Here is a 21,837-nt window from a genome sequence, read left to right on the forward strand (position 1 = left end):
CCTCCACCCCTTGAAGAAAAGGCAGAGTTCATGGGAAAGGGATCAAAGAAGGGGGGGTCTGCTGATAAGACCCAGAAGCCTCGGTGGGAGGATTAGGCTCAAAGGCCTCTGTCCCCGCATCAAATAGGGCAATTCTCAGCCGCCCGAGTCTCATCCCCAACTAAACCCCGCTCCCAACTCCAAAACCCTCATTGATCAGGGTTAGGCACCCAGAAAGGTAGGCACCCCAAAACAGACTCCTACTGGTAGAAAATTGCAATCCAAGACCGAACAGGGCCCCAAGAGCACCCCCCAAGAAAAAGGAGTCCTTTGGATTTTACGGACTGTGACTTGGGGGTGTTGGTCGCTTCGACCTTGGTTCAGTCCGCGGCCTTGAGTCCTTTCCTAGTTGGTGTGATTCACCCTCCTCCTCCTCTGCTGCTGACTACCAATATTCCACCAGTTGGGTCTGTTTTGGGGCACGTACCTTTCTGGGTGCCTTACCCTGGTCGGTGGCAAACATGAATATACTTTCAAAGAGTGAAGTTTTCATAGGCCATTGCTTCCTGCGCCTCTCTGAGGAAGGCAGGTTCTGGCTCGTGGTTCCTGGTTGGAAGAACTCCATGTGAATAAATACCTAGACTATTATAGCTAATATCAGTCCAATAGCTCCAGGGAGCTGACGGGAAAACCCACAGAAAACCAGCATTGACTGTAATTAAATACCTCTTTCTAGATGAGCCTCTGTGACTCCCTGAAGCAATCTTGCTAAGATGGCTCCCAAGTACTAGGTCACATCACCCAAGCACTTAATTTTTAGGTAGGTAGACCAAACTTAAGTGTGAAGGTGGTCGAGGCCGAAACCGTCAATAGTTTCAAAGCGTTATATGACAAAGAGTACTGTACTGGGAAGACAGGACACCATGAACACAGCTCTCATCCTGTAACTACACTTAGGTAATTACTAGGGGATTAGAATGAATCAGTTGCAGAATTGAATGGCTGTTTTGGGACTTCATTTTACAACAATCTTGCCGCTGTTTGCAATGTTCTGCTAACTTTCTGGATGCTTTCTTGGTGTGAATAATGGGAATAATTCCCTGCTTCCTCAGTCTTCATGAGGGTGGGGCCAAGTAGTACCCAGTAGGTCAATCTCTTACTACTGATGTGATTAAGTAGTGGGAGGGAAGCCATCTCAGCAAGATGACTTCAGGGACCCACCCAAAGCTCTTCCAGAAAAGGATCTAAACTTGGTTAATAAATACAAACTGATCAGAGGTGAAGAAATCTTCAAATCCTTGTCAGAATATCTCTAAACAAAAACAAAACTATATAAAGAACTCACTTACCAGAACTGAGTAACAGAAGGGGTGAACAGAAAGGCCGAGGACGCAGAATACCAGGTAGATGACATGGTAGAGGAGCTCACTATCTGTTACCTGCTGCTCTAATCTCTTGGCAAATGTTCCTTTATTACCCATCAAACTCACAAGATGGATGCCTTTAATTAACACCTGCAAAATGTTTAATTCATTATTTTAAAGCGGATTATAACACACATAATAATTTAAATTATAAAGCAATATATTATATGCTGCCTAATCAGAAACACCCACTATTTGGGTATTCAAAATCCAGCATTGAATGTAATGAAACTCCATTTTCTAGATGAGACCCGGAGGCTCCCCGGAGCTATCCAGGCTGGTATGGGTATAGTAAACTTTGGCATCAGTCAATATGAATAGAGTTCTAGACCTACCAGGGACCAACAGCCAGAACCTGGCCCCCTCAGAGAGGCACGAGGAGCAATGGCCTATAGAAATGCACCTGAGGTTATGGAGCATTTTATGTCTGCCATTGACCAGGTCAGGCACCCAGAAATGTAAGCATCCCAAAACAAACCCCTATTCTGGTTGAAACTACTACTGAAAGTCAAACGAGTGGACAGAATTCCCCAAATGAAAACGAGCAAATGAGCATGACATCACCACATGCTGCGCTGCCATCTGCGCAGCTCCCCCCTCCCCAGCAAGGGAAAAGGGGAAGCCCCAGACCCCTCACGCCTGCTACCCACACATCAGTTCTGAGGCTGGATGTCAAAACATGCGAAGAAAATGCCGACCAGAGGGATGGAGGGATGCCGGGAAGCCTCTGGGTCTCACCCAGAAAATTACATTTCATTTCATTCGACACTGGTTTTCTGGGAGGAGCCCCTTCGGCACCACCATTAATGAAGCCACCTAATCACCATACAGATGGTGATAGACTCGAGTCAAAAATACCAGATGCGAGCCAAAAATACCAAAAATACCAGACTCGAAGAGAAGATCGAACCAGCCACGTAATGGACCGGACAAATCTGCTAAAAGAGGCGGAGCTGCAGGAAAACCTTTGGGTTTGGAGCAAGCAGCGCCTGAAACTAAGGCTGGGCCGGCCACCAAGAGGCCAAGATGACTACGCTTCCCTGGTAAATATCCAAGGGAGCTAGGACCTGGAGCAACAGCTGAACCGGGAAGAAGAGATACAAGTAACCCCACCAGTACTGTCCACTGTGACGCCGCATTGATCAAATTATGCAGATCAGCAACTCTCCTCTGCTGCTGCTGCTGCTGCTGCATCAGCCCTGAAGGATACTCCCACTGTCAGTATGGTACCATATTGAGCTATTATACTGCACCATACACACTGAGGATCCCATGGTCTTCAGTTCCTCATTGGTGGTTACATTCAGATCCTCCTTCACATAAAGCAATATACCACCTTGCTGTTCTGTCCTTTCTGAATGGTGGATGATACCCTGAGAGGAGGAATTTCCCTTCAATAATGCCCTCTCATCCCCATGTTTCACTTATGCCAATGATGTCTGGAGTCTTGGCCTCAGCATATGCACACAATGCATCAAATTTATTCACCAGGCTTTTGGCATTGGTGTACAAGCACTTTAAATTTCTTTCATTTTTCCCATTGGTCTGAGTGATAGCTCCTAGATTCTGTACATTATTAAGCGCTTCGTTGTCACTCCAGTTTTGTGCCTGTTGGTCTTGTGAGATATACAGGGTTAGTTGTGTTTTAACTCCTTTAACTTTAATGTTAAACACTATAATGTTATATACTATGTTATACACTTTAATGTTATACACTATAGCATTATACACTATAGCCTTATACACTATAGTGTTATACACAATAGCTTTATACACTATAGCATTATACAATATAGCACTATATGCTACAGCCATATACGCTATAGCATTATACACTATAGCATTATACACTATAGCACTATACACTATAATGTTATTCACTATAGTGTTATACACTTTTATGTTATACAAATAACACCTTTAGAGTTAATGTTATACACTAACAAAACAAAGTGATCAACACACGAGACAGAAATATAATAAATATTAGTTACACTGTCTTGGTAACCAAGATACAAAACTAACTGTCAACAACTTACATTAGCACTACCCAGGAGCCAGAGTGTGGGTTCTGGTCCTACAGAGAATATGAGGCGCACTATGGATATGGACCCCAGAAGATACATGAAGATTCGTCGTTGGAAACTAACAACAATGGCAAGAGCAATCAGAAGAACCACCCAAAGGAGGCCATTCACATGACCATTGACATCTGAAAATACAAGACTCAATTAAATTAAAGCAAGAGTCAGAGTAACAGAATGATATGTAGCATAATAAAACCAGCGTTGAATGTAATGAAACGCCATTTTCTGAGCGAGCCCTGGAGGCTCCACGGAGCTATTGGGTTAATATGCGATAAATTAGACCAGAGCATTAGTCAATGGAGATTACCTTACCAGGGACCATGAGCCAGAACCTGGCCCCCTCAGAGAGGCACAGGGAGTAATGAACATGGAAAACCCCCCTGTGGTTGGGGATTTTCCTTATCCGCCATCGACAGGGGTTGGTACCCAGAAAGGTAGACATAATAAAACAGACCCCTACATTGTAAGAAAATTGCAACTGAAAACCCAACCTACTCAACTCCCTCAAATCCCAAGGAAACAAGCAAACGTCACACCTCGCCGCTTGTCCGCACAACCCTCCTCTTCCCGGGAAGGGGAGGGAGGAGTCCCGGACTCCACACGCTGGCTACCCAGCAACTCCAGTTCGGAGGCTAAGCATCAAAATAATGCAAAAAAACACCAACCGGAGGGAGGAAGGGTGCCAGAAAGCCTCTGGGTTCACCCAGAAAATGGTGTTTCATTACATTTGACGCTGGTTTTCTATGGAGGAGCCCCTCCGGCTCCCAGGAGCTACATAACCAAAGATAAGGAAAAGAGGGACATAACCGGGAAGTGGCTGCCACACGCTCCTCAACTCAAAGGCTAGACAACTGGCTGCAACCTGCGACCGAAAGACACACATGAATGCCCAGGCCCAGGAACGTTAACCAAATAATGGACAGCCAGAACCTTGTTCAACCTCCAAAATATCCTCGCCCAAATGTCAGCCATAGACATGTTGCTGAAAACAGCAGCCAAAGCAGCAAACCGACTCACGTCGTGGGCACGAGGATAGACCGCAGGCTGGCTAGACCAATAACGGATGACAATGAGAATCCGCTGCTTGCTGAAAGAGCCGAACCACAGACCCCACAAACAGCAAGGACAATGGAAAAGGCCGTAGCCAGGGCCGTAACCCGAGCACCCCTTGTCCCAATGAATAGGAACTTTAGGGGGCAGGAGTGGTTAATTGGAACCTACAGCTACCAGCAGACATTGCAACACAGAAGCTGGTAGTGACATACAAGAAGATGAAAGATCTCAGTTCTATAACTGAACAGTGGGGCTGTCCAATCGCAAGAACTGAACACGATCACAATACAACCTAGCACCATCACTATTATAGCCAATAAGCGCATACCAAGAGACACAACAATGTGTAGAATAGAGGTAGGAAATACAGAAACATGCAATGAAAAGACCTTAAATATAGCCCAAGCTCTGGTAGCTAGAGCCAAGAGAGCATAATCAAGATGATGAACGAATAAGACCAAGGAAACAAGTGGTAATGGAATGTACACGATCAAGTAATGATATATAAGAGTGCAGCCAGGCACTGAACGATGGTCAAGGACGGAGTGTCCAAAAAGCAGTGACTGAGGCAATGAATGTGCGTCTAGATAGCCTTGATAGAAGCACATAGTAAGGGCACATCAAGATGCACGCAAAGTGGCCAAGCAACACACTACAAACAACACTCAACACTCATCCAAAAACTGAGAACCAGCGCGTGGCTCACAGTGTCACTAGACCATATATTCTCACCGGTAGAGTGTAGACACTACCGTGTCACGACACAGCTGAGCCTTGTAATAATCTTGGAGCATCGCTAGTGGATTATGTCCAAAGCGACATGAACAGGAGGAGGAGAAGAGGCGCAGCGTAAAGGTGGAGGCGGCACCACCCCACACCCGTAAGCAGAGAAAATAACTAGGTGATAACCTTGTATATAAAATCCAGAACTTTCCCAGTATCTAGGGGAGTATAACTGGAGAGAAGATGAGTGAGAGCAACGTATAACCCGCAAGAAGGATGTGGAACACCAACACATGTTTACACAGCCCAGAAACAAAACAAGCACACTCAGCTCATGCGCCTGAATACCGAGCTGCACCACCTGTCATTCGAGGAGGTGCCTACAAAGTGTATAGAACGATTAATAGCAATGTCGAGACAGTACGGAGAGATGTAATTATAAAATAAGTAGATACAGGAGCGAAAAACAATAAGGAGTACGGAAGAGGACCAACGAATCTTACGAGACTGGAGGTAAGCCTCACCGGCAGACAACAGACGTTCTAATAATATGGGAAGTATCGAATATCTTTCCGAACCGTCAAGACCCTTGAGACGCAAGCACAAAAGCACGGAAGCTCACACGGGCCCAGTGGCTTCCAAGACCAATTATCATGTAGGATTCCAATACGAGGAGAACATGATTGCGACATGAAGTAGAAGAATATATGTCCTAAAAAAAAAACAGCTTTGAATGTAATTAAATGCAATTTTCTGGGTGAGACCCAGAGGCTTCCCAGTATTATCCAGGCTGATATGCTAAACTTTGGCATCAGTTATGTGTATGGAGTTCTGTGGGCCTACCAGGGACCACGAACCAGAACCTGGCCCCCTCAGAAGAGGCATGAGGAGCAATTGCCTATAGAAACCACTGTGTGGTTGTAAGCATTCTACGTCTGCCATCGAATGGGTCAGGCACCCAGAAAAATAAGCGTCCCAAAACAAACCCCTATTCTGGTGAAAATTGCGACAAAAAGCCGAACAAGTTGATAGAACTCCAGAAACAGAAACGGGTAAACGAGTGTGACGTCACACGTCGCCGCGCCGCTGTCTGCGCAGCTCCCCCCTCCCCGGTAGGGTGAAGGGGGAGCCCCAGACCCCCGCGCCGGTTTTCGGCTTTTTGACGCAATTTTCACCAGAATAGGGGTTTGTTTTGGGACGCTTACTTTTCTGGGTGCCTGACCCCAGTCGATGGCAGACATAGAATGCTTCCAACCACACGAGGGTTTCTATAGGCCATTAAATCGAGTGGATACTGTAATTTCATCAGTAGATTGAGTCACAAATAAGCAACGGAGCTCACAGGACTCAGGGTCAAAGGTGTCATCGACCCAACAGGCAACATGACGGAGGCAAAAAACAATGAGCGTCGCCACAAGACAAGGAGACAGAGTAACCCTCAAACTCGCATAAAGCGAGAGGGGACGCAGGGGTCGCATCCATCGGACCCAAATGACCCTGCAGGGATTCCCAGGGGCCCCCAGACTGGGTAATCCCAGGCAGGGTACTGCTAACCAGTGCCCAAGTCTACCAAATAAACCGCTAAAGCTGAACCTCCGGGACGTATCCACTCACAGGGGCGAAGCAGGGGGTACCACTGAACACAGGTCAACACCCTAACTAAACAGGGACAAGGAGACACAAGGCAGACCCCCCTACCAGGCCAAAACAAATAGGAAAAGAAAACCTCCGCAAGAGGATAACACATCCAGGAGGAACAGAGCCGGCCACTGTAATAAGTGAAAACTAGCTGCGTAGTACCCCGTGCCCCTACCAGTGCAATAAAACCAACGTTGAATGTAATGAAACACCATTTTCTGGGTGAGCCCCGGAGGCTCCCTGGAGCTTATCGGGCTAATGTATGTTATGTTAGACCGGGACATTAGGTATGGAGTTCAGACCTACCAGGAACCAGCGCCAGAACCTGGCCCTTTCAGAGAGGTTTCAGGGAGCAATGACCCTGGAAAACCCCATTATGGTTGGGGGGTTTTCTTATCTGCCATCGACCGGGGTTAGGCACCTAGCAAGGTAGGGGTAACAAAACAAATCCCACATGTTAAGAAACTACAGCAAAGAAAAACAGAGAGGTAGAAACTCCCTACAATCCCAAGAAAACAAAAAGACAATCAATTTACCGGCCGCGCCGGTCGTCCGCGCAGCCCTCCCCTCCCCGGGAGGGGAAAAGGGGGGACCCTGGACCTCAGTACGACGGCTGCCTTCAGTTCGGAAACTAGGCTTCAACCAACGCGAAAAACCCTGCCAACCGGATGGGAGGGAGGGTAGCCAGGGAGCCTCCGGGGTTCATCCAGAAAATGGCGTTTCATTACATTTAACGCTGGTTTTCTGTGGGGAGCCCCTACGGCTCCCTGGAGCTACATACCCAAAGAGAAGGAAAATAGGGACTTATCCCGGGAGGCGGCGGCCACAAACTCCTTAACGCGAAGTCGAGACAACTGGCTGCAACCTGCGACCCAAAGCAACACAAGAACGCCAAGGAACAGGGACGTTCACCAAATAACGGGCGGCCAGAACCCTGTTCGACTTTCAAAATCAACGCGCCCGAATATGTGTCCAAGACATGTTACCAAACACGGCAGCCAAAGCCGCAAACTTCCTAACGTCATGGGCGCGAGGATAGACTGCAGGTTGGCTAGACTTAATAACCCTGCGGACAACCTGGGAGACCCGAGCCCTGGAACAGGGAACGAGGGAAACCGGATCAACCCAAAGCGCATCCCCAGCCACCCCGGCTGAAGCGCGCAGGTAACGGCGAAGTGCTGCAACTGGACACAACACATGATGCACTCCCGGCCGAACCAACCAAGCATCAATGACCCACGGACCCCACCGGAAAGCTGCCGTCTCGTTCTTCACCAGAAAAGATGGAGAAGGCTGCAAACGGACAAACCTAACCCCCAGGACCAAAAGAACAGAAACCCCTGTGCCAGAGGAGAGCATGAAGCTCCCCTACCCGGCCCCCAGAGGCCAATGCCAACAAAAACAAAGCCTTGGAAAAACAATCCGGAACCGAAGGGGCCACCACAAACCGAGGAGAGGAAAGATAGGAGAACACCCTGTCCAAGGACCAGGACGGCTCAGGAGGCGCATGAGCAGGCCGGAGGTGAAACATAGCACAGGAAAGCTTACGAAACGGGGCGGATGTGACGTCCACCCCGAAAGCTAGCTTGAGCGGCTCGGCCAGCGCCGCACGATATGAGGCGACAGTATTAGGCATAAATGACGGTCCTGAAAAAGCCAAGAAAGAAAGGACAAGACAACCCAATCCGAAAGAAAAGACAACCTACGAAGAGCCAGAAAATGGCGAAAAGAACACCAGGAAACTTCATACTGTCGCCGAGACGAAGCTCTCAGGTGGGACACCATCAACGAAGCCACCTGATCACCATAGAATTGATGATACACCCGTGTCAAAAAGACCAGACGCGAAGAGCAGAAGAGAAGGTCGAACCAGCCCCGTACCGGATCGGCCCGACCTGCTGAAAGAAGCGGAGCCGTGGAAAACGTCCTGGGTTTGGGCACCAAGCCAATAGCACTGGAAACCAAAGCTGGGCCGGCTACCAAGGGGCCACAAGGACTACTCTCCCTGGGAATGTCTCCAACTGAACCAGAACCCGAAGCAACAGCTGGACCGGGGAGAAGAGGTACAGGTAACCCCACCTATATCAGTCCTGTCGAAAAGCATCCACTGCGAATGCCTTTCCCCCGAACGCCAGTCGGGGAAACGGCGTCACATAGATTGGGAGACGCCGAGACCACGCCAATGCGAAGAGGTCCACATCTGGGAGACCGTACGTCTGGCAGATCCAACGAAACGAGTCGTCGTCGACCGTCCACTCCGTGGACAGAGGATGGAAGCGAGACAGACCGTCCGCCAAAACGTTGGACACTCCCCGGACATGAACCGCACGGAGAGCCAAACCCCGAGAATCCAGCAGACGAACCACTCGAAGGGACCAACCCCAAAGAGCCAAGGACCGAAGAGAACACCCGTGGTTCAGGCAATGAACCACTGGAAAACAGTCTGAATGGAGCCGAATGGTCGATCCCCGAGCAACCCGAACCCTCCGAAGTGCGAACCAGACTGACGCGAACTCCCGAACCGTGCTGTGAGCCCAAAGGAAGGATGGAACCCACCGTCCCTGGCCTGCTTGGTGAGCACTGGTCACAAAGCCCCAGCCGAGAGATGACATGTCTGTGAACACATCGAGCGAGGGCTCAGGAAGGCGCCAAGGCACCGAATCCCGAAAACCCCAAAGAGGAAGCCGGTGATGTAGCAACCGACACAAGGCCCCAGGGGAACTATAGACCCATGAGGCAGAACCTCCACCAGGCAAACAAAAACAAAACAAAAGAAAACCCGGCAAAAGTACACCGTCCGAAGAGGCAACAGTAACTGGTCGCCGCTTAGGTAGCAGGCTGTGCAACACCTTGACGCCCTAACCAGCACAATACCACTTCCTACCCAAGGCCAAACAAGGGCCCCAAGCCCCAGCTGACCCCAAGGGGGAGGCAAATGTCGAGCAGCAAGAACCCCTACGGGAGCGGTTCCCGAACGTCCCATGGAAGATAACCCTGACACGCAGGGGCAGTACTCACAGGGCGCCTAGGGAAGGAAACCCCCTAAGTGCATGCAGCCCCGGCATTGATGAAGTACTCCTGGCCACCACACACCACACAAAAACAGCAGAGAATGCCATACGAGGCAAACACCGCCCAGGAATTTGAAGCCATAGAAGCGTCTATCCTGGTTGACACTAGCTTACGAACTGAAGGCAGCCGGCATTGGGAGGGCTGCGCGGACGACCGGCGCGGCAGTAAATTGATTGTTTGATCGTTTCTTTTTTCTTTGGGATTGTAGGGAGTTTCTACCTCTCTGTTCGGTTTTTTGTTGTAGTTTCTTACCATGTGGGGTTTGTTTTGTTACATCTACCTTTCTGGGTGCCTAACCCGGGTCGATGGCAGATAAGGAAAACCCCCAACCATAATGGGGTTTTCCAGGGCCATTGTTCCCTGAAACCTCTCTGAAGGGACCAGGTTCTGGCGCTGGTCCCTGGTAGGTCTGAACTCCATAGGTAATGTTCCGGTCTAACATAACATACATTAGCCGATAAGCTCCAGGGAACCGTAGGGGCTCCCCACAGAAACTACCACTTACCCCAAGATAAACAGGGGCTGGAAACTCCAGAAAACACTCGGGGCAGTCAATTGACAAGCATCAAAAGACCAACAGAGGTAGACCCAAGGTAACTTGTGGAAGATAACCCCAAGTGCCAGGGGCGGTACTTACAGGGCACTGAGGGAAGGTGACCCTCAGCACATGCAGCCCGAGTACCTTGGAATATTACTCCCAGCTCGCATGCCACCATAAGAGTAGTACTGAAAAAGAGGACAGAACAGCACAACAGTCTGGAGCCGGAGCCACACGACTTCGCCGTATCCCATTAGCCGAAGAACTAGGGGTGTGGATCGCCGGCATGGGGGTCTGGGGCTCCCCCTTCCCCCTCCCGGGGAGGAAGGAACTGCGCGGCTCATGTGACGTCATGCTTGTTTGCTTGTTTTCATCTGGGGGAGTTATGTCCACTTGTTTGTCTGTTTTCATCGTTTTTCACCAGAGTAGGGGTTTGTTTTGGGGCACTTAGCTTTCTGGGTGCCTGTTCCGGTCGATGGCAGATACAGAATGCTCCAAAATCACCTGTGCATTTCTATAGGCCATTGCTCCTCGTGCCTCTCTGAGGAGGGCCAGATTCTGGCTCTTGGTCCCCAGTAGGCAAAGAACTTCCCAAACATCGACTGATGCCAAAAGTTAGGGTATCCTTATCAGCCTGGATAGCTACGGGGAGCCGTAGGGTCTCCCCCTAGAAAAGCAGAAAAACAGTGAAATTCTTCACAAAGAATTCAGGTGCCGTCGTCACTAGGTAGGATACACTAGCAAACTGAGCGTGCCTCGCCCCGTGCCCAGCAGAACCAACTTGCCTGACTCATACAAGTACAATACTGTATCAACAAACGACTCGTACTCCAAGTCAGGTTTTACGATGAAATTGACTTCGTACACCAAAAAATTCATACTCTGGGGCATTCATAGACCGAGGTTCCACTGTACAGGTATATTAATATTGGTTGATCACGTTGACAAATGTATGGTCACAGAATGATGGAAAGTGGGTATTTAAGTTAATTTTTGGGTAACAAATGAAGGCCAAGAAGTTTTCACATCATGTCCCCATGAGAACTACACATTCTTAAGGTTGTATGAAGCAATAAAGTGTTGCTGCTGCTGCTGCTGTTCCAGTGCTAAGATGTTGGTCCTACATGATGTTTTTTATTGTAAGAGAATTACAAGTCAAGTAGGAGTAGAACAACTCCCAGAACCCCATCAAGCAGGTATCAACCAGGTACCATGAATGGATGGACAATCATTATGATAATAACTTAGAAAGGAATACTTAACTAATAATGACACACTTTATGCAGATCATAAGTACTGGGTATATTATGACATTTGAAAAATTTGTCAGACAAAATATTAAACGAGTAGGACTTACTTGGCAAATGACTAGTATATGGATAGAAGAATGCAACAATGAGGTTGTTCATTAATGCCAGCAAGAAGAGTAACCTGCTCCATATTGACATATAGTTACTAATTGTAGACAATACTGCTTGACCTGCAACACAAACATTTTGATTAATGTTTTTGCTACTTGAAAATTATAAACTTAAAAGTATTTTTAAAGTACACAAAGCACCTCATCAACAGTTACAGAATTTTAATATGTAATAATTTAGCTTAACTCTATAATTAAGAAACATCAGATGCTTGTGCCAAAACCCCCGGCTGCTCGTTTAATTAATTTTCAAAGAAAACTCTAGATTTCTTTATAATTAATTATGTAATTTTAAATTTTAAAATTTTCTAAGTTCCATCTCTTAAGATCATCATATTTCTTCCAATGCCCTTTGTTACACAAGAATTACTGCAGTACCCTGAATTTTTGTCTTTCTTGGAGGGCCACAGAGTAGTTCCTCGATGGTACAACCTGGAATTAACTAAGTGTTGTGGAACACACACCAAGGCTCCATAAACAAGGAAAATAAACAATGATGTCGGGTAAACACAGCCTTGATTCCACTAACCAGTTGCTGACATGAAGAGCGGTTGAGGATTGCATTTGAGAGTACAAGGCAAACGTACATAATGACGGGCACAAACACAAGTGAAAAATCAAATCAACAGTGATGTAAAAGAAAATGTAGAGGTACTGGATGTAAACGTAAGAAGTTCGTGAGAGTGAAATAAGGAAAGACCCATCAATCGGGAAAATAGGTACTTGTTTTTCTTAAACTTGTGTTCTCCAAGACATAATGAAGGTTATCAAGTCCACTACCCTACAGATCTCTATTAGGTATAATATGAGAATCATTTTTGCACTTACTTTTCAATTTTTTTTGCCACTGCATTTCTATAAACATATCATTACACTTCTCAAAGAAATCGGTGACTTTAGTTCCTTGTTCATCTCGTTCAGCAGTTTGGTAAACACGCTGTTTTGTTTCTCTCGTAAGGTAATTGCAGATCTCTGGGATAGGGAAAACAATCTGCTCCATTGTGCGATCACTTCGGACAATCTGGAAATTACAAAATATTAAAGTTGTACAAGTCATGATTAGTTACAATTATCTTGCATACTCAAATAAACAGCACTGAATGTAATGAAACACCATTTTCTGGGCGAGACCTGGAGGCTCCCGAGAGTTATCCAGACTGATATGGATATCATAGACTTTGGCATCAGTCAGTGTGAAAGGAGTTCTAGGCCTTCCAGGGACCATGAGCCAGAACCTGGCCCCTCAGAGAAGCATGAGGAGCAATGGCCTATAGAAATGCACATGTAGTTATGGAACATTCTATGTCTGCTATCGACTGGGTCAGGCACCCAGAAAGGTAAGCGCTCCAAGACAAATCCCTATTCTGGTTTAAACTACACGTGAAAGTCAAACAAGTGGACAGAACTCCCCAAATAAAAACAAGCAAACGAGCATGACATCACCACATGCTGCGCTGCCGTCTGCACAGCTCCCCCCTTCCCGGGAGGGGAAAGGGGGAGCCCTAGACACCTTATGCCAGCTACCCACACCTCAATTCTGAGACTGGATGTCAAAACACACGAAAAAAATGCAGACCAGGTGGAGGGCAAGAGGGATGCCAGGGAGTCTCTGGGTCTCACCCAGAAAATGGTGTTTCATTACACTCAACGCTGGTTTTCTAGAGGAAAGCCCCTTCAGTTACCCGGAGCTACTTACCCAAAAACAAAAACAAAAGGGACTTACCCGGAGGCAGTCGGCCCTCACTCCTCAACTCGAAGTCGAGACAACTGGCTGCAACCAGTGACCCAAAGCAACACAGACCTGACGAGGCCCAGGACCACTGACCAGGTAGCATGCAGCCAGGACATTGTTCGACTGCCAAAAACGCTGCGCCCAAATATCAGAACAAGACATGTTACCGAAAACGGCAGAAAGCGCAGCAGAACGTGAGCCAGAACCTGGCCCCCTTCAAAGAGGTTTCAGGGAGTAATGGCCCTGGGAAGCCCCCCGGGGTTTCCCTTATCTGCCATCGACCGGGGTTAGGCACCCAGAAAGGTAGGCATAACAAAACAAACCCCACATGGTAAGAAACTCTGGAACCTGCAACAGAGGCCCCGAGGCAAAGCCGTCCTCCACGCCCTCTGCCCTTAAAGAAAAGAGAGAGTCTATGGGAAAGGCAGCAAAGAAAGGGCCAGAAGCCTCGGCAGGAGGAACAGGCTCGAAAACCTCCGTCCCAAACCCCGAACGGGGCAGCCCCCGAAGCCGCCCGAGTCTCGGCACCAACTAAACCCCACCTCGACCCCGAAACCTGCAGACAGTCAGGAGCCGGTAACAGGGAGGGGAAAGGAGCAAACAACACCTAACCAAAACGGGGCGGACCCGGGGCATCCGGATGGGAAACCAACCTAGCGTGTTGCAGCAACCTAAACCGAGCTTGCAACGTGGATGCTGCCAGTACTCTGAACAGTTAGGATATCAGAAGAGTACTGGAGACCAAGCAGAGAACACATCTTGCAAGACTCCGGGTCAATGTGTCAATGACCCAACAGGCAGCATGACGGAGGTAAAAAAAGAGACGACTGCCACCCTGAGATAAGGGCACAGCAACCAACCAAAAGACACATCCACTGGTCCACCAAACCCCAACAGGGGTTTTCCAGGGCACATAGGCTGACTACTATGGGAAGCCCGGGATAGATGTCGCTAACCGGTTAACACCCAAATCTAACAAGGGGTAGATGCTAACACTGAAAACCCCCTGCAACGTGTACAACCACGGGGGCCTAGCAGAGGGCCACCAAACACTACCAGTGGAACTATTGCCACACTAGGCAGACCCCCACCAGACAAATGAAAATAAAACAAAAGAAAAACCCCGCAAAAGTACACCGTCTCCAGAGGCAACAGGAACTGGTCGCTGCATAGGTAGCAGGTTGCGCAACACCTTGATGCCCTCAACCAGCATGAAACCAGTCCTTACCCAAGGCCAAACAAGGGCCCCAAGCCCCAGCTGGCCCCAAGGGCGAGGCAAATGCCGAGCAGCAAGAACCCCTATGGGAATGGGTCCCAAACACCCCCAGGAAAGATAACCCTGACACGCAGGGGCAGTATTCATAGGGCGCTTAGGGAATCCCCTAAGCGCATGCAGCCTCGGTACTGATAAGGAACACCTGGCCATCACACAACACAAAACACGGCAGTGAGAGCCACGATGGCAAACACCGCCTAGGAAGCTGAGGCCAGAGAAGCGTCTGTCCCGGTTGACATTAGCTTCTTGAGGTTATCTTGAGGTTATCTTGAGATGATTTCGGGGCTTTTAGTGTCCCCGCGGCCCGATCCTCGACCAGGCCTCCACCCCCAGGAAGCAGCCCGTGACAGCTGACTAACTCCCAGGTACCTATTTACTGCTAGGTAACAGGGGCATTCAGGGTGAAAGAAACTTTTGCCCATTTGTTTCTGCCTCGTGCGGGAATCGAACCCGCGCCACAGAATTACGAGTCCTGCGCGCTACGAACTTACGAACTGAACTACGAACTACGAGCTTACGAACTGAAGTTCAATGCAGCCGGCGCGGTGAGGTCTGGGGCCTCCCCTCCCCCTCTCTGGGAGGGAGGGCTGCACAAATGAGCGGTGCGACTGTAGTGTGTTACGTTTGCTTGTTTGCGTGTTTCCTTGGGATTGAAGGGAGTTCTACCTCTCTGTTTGATTTTTGTTGTTAGTTTCTTACCATGTGGGGTTTGTTTTGTTATGCCTACCATTCTGGGTGCCTAACCCCAGTCGATGGCAGATAAGGAAAACCCCCAACCACAAGGGGGTTTTCCAGGGCCATTGCTCTCTGTAACCTTTCTGAAGGGGCCAGGTTCTGGCTCATGGTCCCTGGTAAGTCTGAACTCCATTGCTAATGTCCCTGTCTAATATAAAATACATTAGCCTGATAAGCTCAAAGGAGCTGTAGGGGCTCCCCTCAGAAAAGTTCTGCTCCAACAACACCTGAAAGGCAAAACTTGCCTCCAGCCAGTCAAAAGTGCAGATTCAACAGAACTCACGCCAAGCTCCCAAAGCGAATTGTCAGTCACCCAGTATGAACCCGAAACCTCACAATGCAGTCAAACTGAGACAAACCCACACTCAAAAGAGGTCAGCCCATCAACGAAAAGTGGTTTGAATTTTTAAGGAGGTACAGTACTGAAACAAGCAAATTCAAATCCCCAAAGGCAAAAATGTGCGAGGATGGATACTTCCAGCAGTACGATAACACCGAGGCACCGAATGGGATCTGGAATACAGTAAAAAACTGTACTGTAGCATAGAGTACAGTTTTCACAAATATATTTAATACTTTCTCAAGGTTTGACACACAACTCACCTCAATCTGTGCAGTATTCTCTCTGTAATGAGTAAGTGCTTTACCAAGCTTTTCATTACCACTTTTGGAGAGCAATTCTTCCAGGCCCTTATGATGTTTTGCTAGTTGATGGCACAATATATAGATATTGTGGCCAACCTAGGAGAACAAAAACAGTATTTAGTTAAAATGTTCCTAAAATACACTTAAGGCACATTAAACACAAGAGGCTGTTGTACTATATACCAAGTTAACATTCTGATTAAAAAATACAGAGTCATATGTAAAACTGTCTCTGACTGACACCCTGTATTCACTTTAGATTTCAATTTATGGGATCATCTTTAGAATGTTAACTACCATCAAATATTAAATATGTTTGTTTATTTATTTATTTATTTATTTATTTATAAACAAGAAGGTATATTGGGTTTATGAGAGTACATAGCATTGATGTTTTTACATTCTTGTAAAGCCACTAACACGCATAGCATTTCGGGCAGCTCCTTAATCTAACACACAATTCTAAGTAGGTAATTTGTAGCAAAATTTGAAGGATATTAACTAGTACATTGTAAGAAAATTTGAAAAAAAATTAATAAGTACATTATAGTAAAATTTGAGGATTATCAACAGGTACATTGTAGCATAATTTGAGGATTATTAAAAGGTACATTGTAGTAAAATTTGCATTCAACATAACAACCAAGATATATGATGATGGGAGTGATTACAATGGTGAAGGTGCATAGCTTAGGTACATATATTAGGGGAGTGGGTAGCACAAGATACAATGCTAGTGTGAACCACTGGGTACGAAACTATGAAGATGAAATTACGTACTTTTTGTTATATTTTTGAATAAGGCATAGGTTGGACAGTTTTTAATTTGTTAGGGAGTGAGTTCCATAGACTTGATCCCTTTATTTGCATAGAGCGTTTACACAGATTTAGTTTGACTCGGGGAATATCAAAGAGATATTTATTTCTGGTGCGGTGAGTATGGGTTCTATTACATGTGTCAAGGAAGAGTTTCAGATCAGGGTTTGCATTTAGGAAAAAGATTTTGTACATGTAAATATAGATAACCTCAAGATAACCTCAAGAAATGACACACAAGAAAATATGTGGAGTGAGATTATGTTTAGAATGTTGAGGGATTTTTGTCCAGGAATTCTTCAAAGTAGAGTCATTTACTCTAATGAGGTTTTAAAATTAAAATAAAAGTTACTTCACTCCACACCTTGGCCCAGTTATAGATTACATCCTTGATGAAATAGTTCAAATTCTCACCTCACAGGAAAATTGTCTGAGAAACTCAATGCAGATACAAGCAGTGTAGAACCATTTAAACATAAATTAAGAACATACATTTTCTCTAATAATATATATTCTTATCATGTATATGACACTGACAAAACTGGGCTGTATTGGAGGAGTTTACCTGAACAACCTATGAGTTGTGAGCGTTGTGTGCCAGGCATAAGGTTAACAAGGACAGGCTGTCAGCCATGATGTGTGTCAGGGCATAAGGTTAACAAGGACAGGCTGTCAGCCATGATGTGTGCCAGGGCATAAGGTTAACAAGGACAGGCTGTCAGCCATGATGTGTGCCAGGGCATAAGGTTAACAAGGACAGGCTGTCAGCCATGATGTGTGCCAGGGCATAAGGTTAACAAGGACAGGCTGTCAGCCATGTGTGTCAGGGCATAAGGTTAACAAGGACAGGCTGTCAGCCATGATGTGTGTCAGTGTATAAGGTTAACAAGGACAGGCTTTCAGCCATGATGTGTGCCAGGGCATAAGGTTAACAAGGACAGGCTGTCAGCCATGATGTGTGCCAGGGCATAAGGTTAACAAGGACAGGCTGTCAGCCATGTGTGTCAGGGCATAAGGTTAACAAGGACAGGCTGTCAGCCATGATGTGTGTCAGTGTATAAGGTTAACAAGGACAGGCTGTCAGCCATGATGTGTGTCAGGGCATAAGGTTAACAAGGACAGGCTGTCAGCCATGATGTGTGCCAGGCATAAGGTTAACAAGGACAGGCTGTCAGCCATGATGTGTGCCAGGGCATAAGGTTAACAAGGACAGGCTGTCAGTCATGATGTGTGCCAGTGTATAATATTAACAAGGACAGGCTGTCAGCCATGATGTGTGCCAGGGCATAAGGTTAACAAGGACAGGCTGTCAGCCATGATGTGTGCCAGTGTATAATATTAACAAGGACAGGCTGTCAGCCATGATGTGTGCCAGGCATAAGGTTAACAAGGACAGGCTGTCAGCCATAATGTGTGCCAGGCATAAGGTTAACAAGGACAGGCTGTCAGCCATGATGTGTGTCAGTGTATAAGGTTAACAAGGACAGGCTGTCAGCCATGATGTGTGCCAGGGTATAAGGTTAACAAGGACAGGCTGTCAGCCATGGTGTGTGCCAGGGCATAAGATTAACAAGGACAGGCTGTCAGCCATGATGTGTGCCAGGCATAAGCTTAACAAGGACAGGCTGTCAGCCATGATGTGTGCCAGGGCATAAGGTTAACAAGGACAGGCTGTCAGCCATGATGTGTGCCAATGCCGACAGCACAGATAGAATCACTTGTGCAATTGTTGGCAACTCCAAGAAACCAAGAGGCTTGCAACATTGCTTGGACAGACTGCCTGTAAAATATTACAACTCAAATAATGTATGGTTTACACCGGAAATCTTTCTCTCTTGGTTTCACATGTTCTGCAACGAAGTTCGTGACTATCAAGTTAAGAAACTCAAAATTAGGCCAAGCAAAGTTTGGGCTTTGTTGTTGCTTGATAATGCGTGCCTAAAATTGACACGTAAACCTCACATGATGGCAAGATAACGTGTATGGCACTTCCTCCTAATACAACCTCTCTCATCCAGCCTATGGATCAGGGAGTTATCTGTGACATGAAGAGGTTGTACATCAAAAAGATGCTCAATGAAGGTTTGGTGGTTTTTGCCTCTACGGCAAGACGTGGAACTCGGCACAGATAACAGGGCTAAAAGAAACATTGAGAATTTGAAGAACTATTTCATCAAGGAAGCCATCTGTAAGGCCAAGGTGTGGAATGAAATAAATGACTCTACTTTGAAGAATTCCTGGAAAAAACTCCTCACATCTATGGTCAGCAATGAGGAGGATGAAGAAATGAATTTTGAAGGATTTACAGAAGAAATCCATGGAATGTTCAGAAATGCTGGCAAAAATTTTGAAAGACAGGATGTGGTTGAATGGCTTGAAAGAGATACTAATGACTCAGGATATGGTGTGATAAGCGAAAAAGAGATTGTCGAGTCTGTTACTGGTGAGGCGGAGGATGACGACAGCAATGAGGAACCAATACCTCAGACCATGAAATACAGTCTACTCATGTCCTATGTTGATGGATTAATTAATTTTTCATCCCGCTGTGCTAATCCAGAAGTTAGAAATGTGTATCAGTACCTAAGGTAAACCAAAAGAGCTGATCATAAAACTAGTGTTGAATGTAATGAAACGCCATTTTCTGGATGAGACTTGGAGGCTCCACGGAGCTATCCAGGCTGATATGGATATATTAGATTTCTGTCATCAGTCAATGTGCATGGAGTTCTAGGCCTACCGGGGACCACGAGCCAGAACCTGGCCCTCTCAGAGACGCACGAGGAGTTATGGCCTATAGAAACCCCTGTGTGACTAGAAGCATTCTATGTCTGCTATTGACAGGATCAGGCACCCTGAAAGGTAAGTGCCCCAAAACAATCGCCTATTCTGGTGAAAACATTGATACAAAGAGCCGAATGAGTGGACAGAATTCCCCAAATGAAAACAAGCAAACTAGTATGACATCACAACGTTGCTGCGCTGCTGTCTGTGCAACCCCTCCTCCCCGGGAGGGGGAAGTTGGAGCCCAGACCTTCCTGCCTGCTACCCACCTTTCAGTTCTTAAGGCTGGATGTCAAAAACGAGAAAAACTGCCGACAGAAGGGAGGGAGGGAGGGAGGGTTGCTGGGGAGCCTCTAGGTCTCGCCCAGAAAATGGCGTTTCATTATATTCAACACTGGTTTTCTCAGGGGAGCCCTGTCAGCTCCCCGCAGCTAACTACCCAATGACAAAAACAAAATGAGGACTTACCCTGAAGCAGTTCGTCCTCACTCCTCGACTCTAAGTCGAGACAACTGGCTGCAACCGCCGACCCAATGCGACACAGGCCCTACGAGGCCCAGGAACTCTGACAAGGTAGTGAGTGGCCAGGACCCTGTTCAACCTCCAGAAACTCCATGCTCAAATATCAATCCAGGACATATTACCAAAAACAGCAGCCAAAGCCACGAACTTATGAACATCATGGGCACGGTGATAGACCGCAGGCTGGCTGGACTGAATAATCCTGCGGACAACCTGGGAGACTCACGCCCTGGAACAGGGAGGAATCGGGCATCATCATCTCATGATGCTGAAGATGCAGACCTTCTGCATTTCATCATTCCAAGATGACCCGATGAAGGCAAGGAGAGGAAGCCTAACCAGAAAGACCTGTACCCTGGAAGGGAAACAAACTGACCAACTCTACCCCTGGCCTCAGGAAACAACCCGAAAAGTCTGGGAAATGTGGGACCAAGAGTTAGCAAACAGGGTGAACCACCCCAACTTCCTGTCAAAGGAAGGGGGGGGGGCGAACTGTGAAAGTGCTGATATGAGCCATGAGCAGCCAATGCCTTCTGGGCTGAGCATGCATGGTGCATATCAGACAGAGAAAGGCCAGCCAAGGGAAACATGCAACCCGGCATCTGGCTCCACAGATAGTCTACCCTAGCCCACAGTAGGAAATTCCCTAGATCCACCTGACTGCCTTCAAGAACGAGAAAGGACCCCAGAACTAAGAAAGTCCGAAGTGGGCCCATACACTGGAACCGTAAAGGAGAGAAACTTTGGCACAATCCCTCAAAGCAAAAGATGAGGAGAGAAGGTGAAGGCAGACAAGAGAGCCAGAGCCCACGCTGAAACCAAGGACTGGGTCAACTCCACTAGATGAATCAAAAGGAGGGTGGCCAACAAAGGTACCTGCGTAGGAGCTGCAGGAGACCCACTACAAGAGAGAGAGCGGAACAAACGGATATCTACAAAGGCCCCCAAAATACCGTCAACACTGCTGACACTCTACACCACACAACCCCGAGCAGGAATGACAAGAGGAACGCCAAAGATCCAAATGAAAACAAAAAGTCCACTAGCCAGGGAGACTCCGTAACCACAAAAGCATCCAAGAGAGGAAGATCAAAGTATAAAAGGGGAAGGGGTTTCCTAAAATGGCAGGACTCACAGGAGGCATGTAAAGATATACTTTGCTCACCCTCACCTTCTGCAATCATCATCTGACAAGTTTCAAGATGAATCAATGCTCATTTAAATGCAGTTCAGGTACCTCACTGACAAGTAAGTTCTGCTTACTTGTCATTGTTCTGCTTAATTTCAAGGCGCCCTCTGTATTCACAGCCTGTGCTCTTACCTGATGGCGGATAGGGGTTAGTAATCAAGCAATAAACTAGCAGTTGGCAATAGTTAGAAGTAGCAGATCAAT

The 21,837-nt window shown here is 47.1% G+C and overlaps 1 protein-coding gene across 1 annotated transcript in view; it reads right to left on the reverse strand.

Moving 5' to 3' along the window:
* LOC123753965 (Inositol 1,4,5,-trisphosphate receptor) overlaps positions 1–21,837 on the reverse strand; it is a 402,759-nt gene that overhangs the window by 44,780 nt on the left and 336,142 nt on the right. Inside the window, 5 exon segments of the mRNA XM_069331935.1 lie at positions 1,329–1,493; positions 3,443–3,615; positions 11,872–11,994; positions 12,763–12,955; positions 16,281–16,418. Of these exon segments, the coding sequence (XP_069188036.1) occupies positions 1,329–1,493; positions 3,443–3,615; positions 11,872–11,994; positions 12,763–12,955; positions 16,281–16,418 (792 nt within the window).

This window comes from Procambarus clarkii, chromosome 1 (assembly GCF_040958095.1).
Source record: "Procambarus clarkii isolate CNS0578487 chromosome 1, FALCON_Pclarkii_2.0, whole genome shotgun sequence".
NCBI lineage: Eukaryota > Metazoa > Arthropoda > Malacostraca > Decapoda > Cambaridae > Procambarus > Procambarus clarkii.